This window comes from Akebia trifoliata, chromosome 1 (genome assembly GCF_017979445.1).
Source record: "Akebia trifoliata isolate Shusen 1 chromosome 1, ASM1797944v1, whole genome shotgun sequence".
Classification (NCBI taxonomy): Eukaryota; Viridiplantae; Streptophyta; class Magnoliopsida; order Ranunculales; family Lardizabalaceae; genus Akebia; species Akebia trifoliata.
Genome location: NC_141375.1, coordinates 18,601,881 through 18,611,506, shown reverse-complemented (window position 1 = coordinate 18,611,506; position 9,626 = coordinate 18,601,881). Strand labels below are relative to the sequence as shown.

The 9,626-nt window shown below is 38.0% G+C and overlaps 1 protein-coding gene across 1 annotated transcript; it reads right to left on the bottom strand.

The window, feature by feature from the left end:
- Positions 1-2,503: 2,503 nt before the first annotated feature.
- On the bottom strand, positions 2,504-9,202 carry ACD11 (Glycolipid transfer protein (GLTP) family protein). The gene is made up of 4 exons (XM_086440519.1): positions 8,904-9,202; positions 8,631-8,803; positions 3,382-3,527; positions 2,504-2,862 (listed from the first exon to the last, which is right to left on the bottom strand). The coding sequence occupies exons 1-4, from the start codon at positions 9,105-9,107 to the stop codon at positions 2,756-2,758; spliced, it is 630 nt and encodes a 209-aa protein (XP_086296645.1). The 5' UTR covers positions 9,108-9,202; the 3' UTR covers positions 2,504-2,755.
- Positions 9,203-9,626: the final 424 nt, after the last annotated feature.

Here is a 9,626-nt window from a genome sequence, read left to right as displayed (position 1 = left end):
ATATAGGAAGGTAAAATATGATGGATTGTATTTAAGAAAAAATTTCTTATCTTTTTGAATTAATTGAACTGACCTGCTCGCCTAATAATTGCCGAAGTCAAACTTGATTACCTTGGTGTGTATGCGGCTGTCCCCCCTCACCCTTTGAGTGATGAGGCTAATCCCACAGTTGCACAAAAGTTTTCCTTACATGCAATAGGCATTTAGTCCTGACGCCGGTTACAATCTGTGCTAGCCATTGGTTGGTTACCACATATATCTTCTTCTGTTCCCTAGAAGTTTAAAAATTAGGGGTGCTTTTGGATACACTGATGACTATAGCATCCATGCAATTAGTCTCACATGCTTCAAACTGCTCTTCCACTGCCCACACTGTCTGTTGCTGTCTGTTTACTGAGTATTTGGAACACTGATGGTAGGAAGAACCGTCTCTGCTATGTTTATGGATCCATGACATTTATTTATTTATTTTGAGTTTTTGTCATTCATTTGGTGCCATGGAATGGCGTTGCCGGTGATGTATTTCGCTCATAATCCCACCATCTGATTGTCAGGGATAAGATCGAACATTTGGAACTGTTCCACATTGAAGATACATCCTGTGAGATCCTCCACGTTGAATACGGGAAAATCTATTTTTGATTGATCGTTGGCTAGTGACCTGATGGAAAATCTCTCCATTTTCTTCGGCTCTATGAGATCCAAGTGAGCCGATTTCATATAGTAATGTGGATAACTATTGGAATTGCCTTTTGAGATCCGCACCAATTTTTTTTTGCTAATTCTACATTGGTAGGCATTAAACCCATTCCAAGGTAACTGACCATGATACTGGATGATACCATGCCACTAGAATTGTATTTGAGGAAACAAGAAAAATAAAGAGATTTAGAGAAACGAAGTTGATCAACTACGAGGTTGATATTCCTCCATAAACAAATATTTCAAGTCCAATGTCCCGCATTACATGATTCATGTGTCTTCCGTATTTAACATTCAAAATATATAGAACTACTATTAAGCCTTATGGGATAGAAACAAATCAAAAGGGATCATTCTTGGAATGGTAATATTCTGGATGAGATTATTGTTTAGGAATCAAATAGAAGATTTGGTTTATTCAAAATTCAATAGAGCAAGATGAGACAAGGAAGAGAGATCTGATCTGTTTAACTTTTGATGATTGATGAGGTGGCATGGCCAACGTCCTCTCCCCGTGGCGTACACAAACAAGGTCCTAGTCCATAATGGGAGGAGTCGCCATTTTTTAAGAAGAAAGAATAAGAGAGATACAGATTGAGAAGGAAGGGGATGCTTTTGGGGGAAGAAGGTGACCTTGGGACTACCACACAATGTCAATGATGCAAATGCTCGTAAAATGATGATAATGGCTAGTGGATTGGTTCATGAGCCTGAAGACGTAATCCGCAACTTTGCAACAAACCCCATTTGCAATTTTTGTGTCATTCTTGTTCTCTCTATTTCTTCTTAACGTTAGAAATCATTTATGTTGATAAATTTCTAATGATCTTCGATTAATTCATAAATTCAGGCTCTCAGTGTACATAACAGTGTGTTCTGTAGCACAAATTATTGAATCAAATTGGTTTGATATGATGACTTTTCTCTCATATCAAATAAACCCACTCCCAAGGGCCGCGAGGTGAATGGTTGTTCCAGCCCTACTAAAAACCTTATGTTACGGATTGAACGACTAAATGATGGGGAAGAAAGTCAAAAGGCCTAAGTAGCAATGCTGCTGGTGCAGCAATTAAACCAAAAGTTTTACATTACACACCAAGAAGAAATTAAACCAACCCAATCCCATCTGCCTATGAAATACTGCTTTTTAAACTCTTGAATAATTTATAATTTGCACTGAAAGAAAAGTCACCCTAAAATTGAGATAATTAGATTCAAAATAGTGTTTTCCTTTTCTTCAAAGATGTGACCGTTCCACTCCTTCCACATTCCCCAATAAATGGCAAAGGGAAATGAAAGTCCAAGACATTGCCGGCTCAAAAAAGATCAAATAAGACTCGAGACACTAAACAGCCCCATGAAAATGGGAGTGCTGTTAACAAATCTTTGTGCTAAGTTGATGAACCAATGGCATTATGCCACATGTATTGAATATGCAAGCGTGATTGATTGGTTGGTTGGTGCAGAGAAAACATAGGGAAAATTTTTCTGAACGGTTTGGACTTCCCATTTTAAGTTCTTTTTTTTCCCCAATACACGTGGCATAATGCCATTGGTTCATCAGCTTAGCACAGAAATTTTTTAACAGCAAAGGCGTACTCAGGTTCAGTACCCACAAAAGAAAGCCAAGTCAAAACTAAGCCGAGTCAACTTCATTCGATTGGATTTCAGAATAACTGGCTAAAACTCATTTGAGCCAGAAACTCAGCCAAGTCATAACTCTGCCAAGTCATGCAGTTATATTTAATGTCAATCCAAAAAAATAATAATAATAAATACAATTCTTATTCAGAATATAATATATATAAAAAAAACTTTATAACTATTTAATTAGTTTAAATGTATATTTATTTGACTAGCACAAGTCTAGCAACAAGTTGTCAACTCGACTTCTCCAGCTTTCAAAATATGATACAAATTGACCTAATTGTAACAGTTTATGTATGATTCCTCCTAATTGCTTGGTCAGTAACAACTGGAGATCAAATCAAGTTACCATCGATGAGATAATTGAACTCAAATCAATTTGAGTATGTCAAATGCCGTCCATGTTTCACCAGTCTATACCAAGTTCCCTCGAAAGAAATAGCTTGTCAATGTACAGAATGATAGGAGCTGATGCAACAACGTAATTTTGCATTTGTACCCTTGCTGATGCCTCTGAAATCATCAAAGAAAATGCAAGACACGTATTTGAAAATATGGTCATAGGTATGCAAGTTTAATTTAAAAAAAGAAAAGAAGGAACTGTTGAAGAAAGATGACGAAGTGCGTTCCTAGTTAACAACAAAGGGTTTGTTAAGCTCACTTGAATCATAAAAAGTTCAGCTTCTCCAGGCCATAAACCATAACAATTTCTTTAACATGACCAGTCACCTAATTGAACTTGGATGAGGATCCAAGCTGAAATGATCTTGAAACATAGTTGAATGTTTGACTAAATCATTTCAATCAAGTTTGTAAATCTCACAGGTCTAATCAATTTGACCAGATAACAAAAATTCCATGAATCATTCAAGTATTTAGTTAACTATTTTAGTGGGTTTTAAGGAAATATGCTTTACCAACAGTTTGGTAGGTAAGCTGGGACCAAGAAATCTGGTATGGGCTCAAGCTATACCCAGGCATGCCTAGTCACAAAGATTTTCGAGTAGTAGATTGAGGTGAAGCTGCACTTACCATCTTCATTTAGCTTCTTCAGGAGCTGTGCTTTTGTAGGAAGAGCATACATTCCAGCAGCAACTGCTTTCCTGATAGCCCATCCATGGTGAGGAGCAAAGACCTGGGCATAAGCTGTAGTTGCCGGATTCTTCAAGGAATTTCCCCTGCCAATGAAGATTATGTATTAGGGAGAAGCTACATGATGGTCATCACAAAATATCAAACCATCCATCAACATTTATCTCCTAGCTGATTAAAAAAACAATAAACCATTTATCTCATAGAAGCAACCTGTTTGTAGCATGGGATCGGGAAAGGGAGGACAGTAGAGTGTGGGGCGGAAGTATGATGCAGGACCATGAAACCCTAAAACTAAAATATGGCCCAAATAGGATAGGCTCACGATCTCCAATGTCCCATCAGAGTAAGAGTGGTTTGTTCTGGAATTTTTATCATGTTTTGGCTTTCCTCAGGGGATCTCCTTCTTTTCCTCTGTTGCAATTTGGGGTCCTAACGTGCCGTCTAAGATTACGTTTTTCTTCTGGAGTGCAGCTTGGGGGAGGATTTTGACAGGAGATCAGTTAAGGAAGAAAATTTTTTTATGGGGCAGGCATCTGTTGTAAGTGTAAGAAAGAGGAAGAAACAGTTATTCAGCTCTTGATGCATTGTGCAATAGCAAGGGAGATATGATCGCACTTGTTTCAGTTATTTGGAGTGGAGGGATGCTTGCCTCATTCAGTCAGACAGGTGTTCGAATCATGGGTTCAGTTGGATCACTCCTTCTCAAAGTTCAAAAGGGTACTCTGGAGCCTTAATCCTTTTACTATTACTTGGAGGATTTGGAAGGAAAGGAATGATAGGGTCTTCGAGGAGGAGAGCTCTTTAGATGATTTAATCGACTCAATGTTGTTTTTACTTTTCTTTTGTTGTGAAGTGTTTAATGAACTAAGGGGTGTCTTCTTTGAGGACTTCATTTTTTTGTTGGATAAAGTTTGTAAGTTAACTGGGGCTAACCCCAAGGGGTTGGCCTAATGACAAGCCAAGCCTTGATAAGCTCCTCAGGAAGGGTAGGTTAAGTGTTTGAAACCCCCCACGAAGCAATTAATTCCTTGGGGACACCCTCCAGGGTCCGGTTGATCGACTCAACCAGTTGCACGTAGGACTTTCCAAGGGAGCGGTGCATGTGACCATGGGATTAGTCTCACCCAAAGGGTGGGGATACCCACAATAAGCAACAACAAAACAAACCTTAACCGGGGGCTGATTAGCTTCTTGTTGTATTAGGCTGAATAACTACCTTGGATGGCACCCTTGGGCCCCAAACCGTGACGTGAGGGAAAGTCGTCTTACCTTTTCTAGTAAGATCTTTATAAAAGTCCCTTACCGAGAATAAGCCTTTTTTTTTGTTGCCCACAATCTCGCATCATCCGTCTAAGCATCTCCTAACACACTATCAAGCAAACCCATCAACTCAGAAACTTCCATCATCTTCTAATCATTCAACAACCTCCTAAGACCCAAGTTTCACTCTATAGTTCCACTCTCGAACACCCAAAAGCTTGTAACAAGGTGATTCTTTTTCACAGAAAGCGCATATAACACAAAAAATCTCTCCCTCAAAGGGTTACCCCCACACCAAATATCCTCCCAAAATCTAATCTGACTTTGTCCCCTCTCCCCACCTTGTAAGTGACCCTTTTCTTGAATTTTGGTAGAACCTTCAAAATACCCTTCCACACCTCGTATATCCGTAACCACTTTCCAAGCAAAGCCCTATTAAGACTCCCAAGCTTCCTGAAGCCAAGACCCCCTGGTTTCTCGACGGAACACACATTCCTCCTACTAACCAAATGAAGCTTGGTCCCTACCTTATCATACCACAATAAATCCCTAAACATCTTGTCCAACCTCAGCTCCAAACTTTTAAGAATTGTGAACAAAGAAAGGTATAGACTGGAATGCTTGATAACACACTCTTAATCAAAGTTAGTTTGTCGCTCTTAGAAAGGTAGTTCACTTGCCACGAGCACAACCTTTTCAAGACTTTCTCTATCATTGGCTCCCAAAAACTCTTATTCTTGTACGAAGCTCCCAAGGGTAAGTCTAGGTAGGAGAAAGGAAGATCACCCGCATAACACCCCAAAGTTGTTGCCATAAGATCCACATCTAGCACTTGGCCCACAGAATACACCTTGCTTTTTCTAAAGTTTACTTATAAACTAGTAATCGCCTCAAAAGAACACAAAATACCGCCAAGAAACCTCACTTGCTCGATGTTTACATCCAGGAAAATTAACATGTCATCCACAAATTGCAATTGTGTAACAAGTAAACCCTCCACATAGTCTCCATTCTCCACATATTTTCCTACCATTCTACCTAGAGTCTCTACCACCACCAAAAACAAGAAGGGAACAAGTGGGTCTCCTTGTTGAAGACCTTGAGAGCTCCTAAAGAAACCCTTCAGGGATCCATTCACTAAGACAGAAAAGGAGGAAGAAACACACCTCATCATCCAATAATTCATTTGTGGCCAAACCCCATATGACCCAACAAATACCTTGGACAACTCCAGCTAACGTGGTCATAAGCCTTCCCCAAATTGATCTTGCAAACTAGCCCAAGGACTCGAGATTTAAACCTCAAATCTAGACATTCGTTGGCTATAAGAACTCCATTCAGCATTTTTCTCCCACTCACAAAGGCCACTTGACTAAGACCAATGACCTCAGATAACACCTCTTTCATTTGAAATGCGGGCAATTTTGAGATGATTTTATATGTGTCACCCACCAAACTAATTGGTCTCAAATCTTTAATGTCTTGTACAACTGCTTTCTTAGGAATTAAAGTCATGAATGTACAGTTCAATCTTATATATCCAGTGCCCCATTTTCGAAAAGATCTACTAAAACAGCCATCAGATCCGTCTTAACTGTATCCAAACTCTTCTTGAAGAAGCCCAAGGTAAACCCATCCTGCAAGGGAGTTTTATCTGAACAAAGGTTTAAAATAGACTCCCAAACTTCCTCTTCCTCGAAGGGTCTCTCTAGCCACGACCTTTGCGATTCAAAAATGCTATCAAAATGCAAACCATCTAGCTTTGGTCTAACATCTTGCTTTTCGGAATATAAATTGGCATAGTAATCACCCACCCCTTTCCTAACCTTCTGCTTGCCTTCAACCCAGCTCCCCCCAATTCTAATCTTAGATAAATTATTTGACCTCCTATGAGCATTGGCTAAGCAATGGAAAAACTTTGTATTACCATCCCCTCTTTAAGCCAATGTATCCTCAATTTCTGTCTCCAACAAATCTCTTCCATATTCACCTTAATATTGTATTCCTCTTGAACCACACCCCTTCCAGCTCTAGAGACAAGTCAACTAAAATTTCAATTGAACCAAATCAAGCAGTTCTAAAACTATGATTCACATTCTAAACAAGTTAGATATGAGTCAAACCTAAATCAAGGTTGAGTTAGGTTCTATAAGGCATGGTGGGATTGGCTAAGGAGGCATTGATTAGTATCAATTTATCCTAACAATGCAAAAAAACCATTTTCAATCCAAAAAATGATCTATAAACATGCCTAAAGGTTAGACAATTAAAATATATGATAGTTAATTTCAATATTTTTCAACATTATCAAACACTATTATGCCACTAACATGCCACACTTGGAAGGGTATATTTTCTTTTGAAGTTTTGAGGTGATTAGATTTCAAATGGTAGAGGTGGATTTCTTACTACCCATTTGAATTCGTTATAATTGGGTTCTTGTCATTGATCTTCCATGATCTACATATTTCAGGATTTCTACTCCAGATAGATGAGGCTTAGTTGATCCAACTGATTTAAAATTACTACGGATGAACTCTTTGAATTCTATGTGATCACCAATTCAAATTGGTGTCTCAAGACAGCAACGTTCAATCCCACTATGAGTCAAACCATCCTTAATCACGTTAAACGGAATCATAGTTTATACACAAATAGTGAATGGGGAAGTAAAATAGAGTATGCTTACTCAAGGCCAATTTCCATTCAAATTGATAGCTCTTTTTCAAACAGCCATATCCTTTAATTCCTTGAAAAGTTTAGAGGGCAATTGTGAGAACTTTTAGATGGTCATGGGCCTCATTGTTGTTTCAAAGAAGTAGTTAGTATATTGTTGTTCTTCTACACTTTCAAGGGAACCTTGACCTAAAAGGATGGCATCAGGCACTCGTGCTCTATTTCGAATAATTCCTACTTTGAAATGGAAATCATTTGATCATAAGTCAATCTTGATCCAACCATGCTCCAAAATACAATGTAGGAAGATGTGCCAATCTTAAACTTAAAACATGTGGATATTATCTCAAAGTTACCTACCACCCCCAATTCAAATACTAACTCTTGGATATATATATATATATATATATATTGATACATGGGCATCCAGACTTAGTCCAACTAATCCCATGGGCACACCACACCTGTCACCACTTCCGACACGTGCTTTGTGTCCCTGGCCTTTTAAAGCACCAAGGTGGTAGCCAACAAGGGGTGAAGTGATTGGAACTCAGGACCTATGCTTCCTGAGGTTGAATATATTAATGTGAAGTCTGGACAGCACTTGAAAAACACAAGGAAACATCTTATATAACTTTGCCTAATTTGAAGATGTTTTAATGACAAATATCACATTGTAAACATATTTAAGAAAACATATGGATGCAATACCTTCTCTTACAAAAAAACCCATCCAACCACCTTCCTTCCTAGTCGTCTATCTTGTTCAATGCCTATGCCATGATGATAAATAGAAAAGGATATAGTGGATTACCTTACCTCCAACTCCAAAACAAATTAACCAGGCAACCCGTTAACAAGCACAAAAAGTGAATATGAAAAATCTAGTTTGGCTCAAATCCCATCCTCTACATGATCTAAATAATTGCAATTAACCGTGACTGTTGTATGTGCTTTGCAAAATAATCTGATCTAATTCTAGAATTTTAACCTTCCATTTGCAAAACAAATGGCATCCAATATCTAACTACATTTTTGAAATGGGGAAATGATGATAGAGATCCCATAACATCACCTCCTCTAACCAAGACGCCAGTGCCTAAGAATATTTTTTACAATTCATAGACGTGGATGGATCTCTTCTCCTAATTTTTATTTTTTAATTTAATGTAAATTTGAACCTAGTACAATACAATAGAATAGAAAGAAAATAATAGAGATTGCTTCTTGTTAAGGTTAAGCATACATACTCTGTAGAGATAATCTGGTCAAATAGGACCCTGACCATGTCAAGCCCACGCTTTACTCTCAGAAGATTTCTCGAATGACTACCAGCTTTTCTCACACAATTGTTTTCAATATCACGATTCAGCAAAGAATTTAATGTGTTAAATGACTTGGACGCTTCACATAGATCCTCAACCTGTAATTTAATTTAAAATTTAAAATTTATAATTTATAAAGCAAAACAAAGCAGAGAAGGAAGAATTCAGATTTCAGAGAGGAGGAAAGTAAGTGGACACCTTTGCAACGTAGTCCATCTCAGCGAACTTGAATGCAATCCCTAAGCATCCAAATAGAGGGGAAACGAGAGAGCAAGCGCGAGAAAAGGGTTCGATCTCTACCTCTACCTCTACCCCTACCCCTAGGGTTTCTCTATTTACAACCTCTGCTATATCTTTGAATGCTTCTGATATTTTTCGCAGAGGTTTTTCTTCGTTCGCCATTAAATTATTACCACTCTTCAGAGGTACAGAATCGATCTTCTCTCTCTCTCTCTCTCTCTCTCTCTCGTGTTTCGTTAAGAAATCAGATTCTGGCCTAGTAATTACGCGAATGGGAAAAGTAGATACGATTCCTGATTATGACTTTAATTTGTCAAACCATGTAAGATGACTCAAATGTCCTTACAAAATATAAGAAACAACGAAACTTATCTTATTTATCGTATGAACAACCGAGGGATGTCAATGGTAAAATTCCACGGTCCACGATTTCTTCTTCTACTTGTAAAACACTATATTGATGGAGTTTTAGATTGGGAGATCATTCTCTCATTAAAAATAAATAAAGATCAGTCCAATGTAAAACTTGTAATTCTTATTGGAAAATTTTTGACTCTCAACGTTGATTCTTGTAGATGTAATTTCTTGTACTATCTCAAGATCTTCACTAACTGCTTTAAATCTGTAATATTTGAGCTCATAGATGTACTTGTAAAATATTCTCCTTGTCTTTGTTGTATT

What these genes read in the sequence shown, in the direction of transcription:
- ACD11 (XM_086440519.1), bottom strand. Translation starts at nt 9,107, where the DNA reads ATGGCGAACGAAGAAAAACCTCTGCGAAAAATATCAGAAGCATTCAAA. An exon ending in AGATGGACTACGTTGCAAAG is followed by an intron (nt 8,804 to 8,903) that starts GTGTCCACTTAC and finishes ATTAAATTACAG; the next exon opens with GTTGAGGATCTATGTGAAGC. An exon ending in GACCAGATTATCTCTACAGA is followed by an intron (nt 3,528 to 8,630) that starts GTATGTATGCTT and finishes CTTCATTGGCAG; the next exon opens with GGGAAATTCCTTGAAGAATC.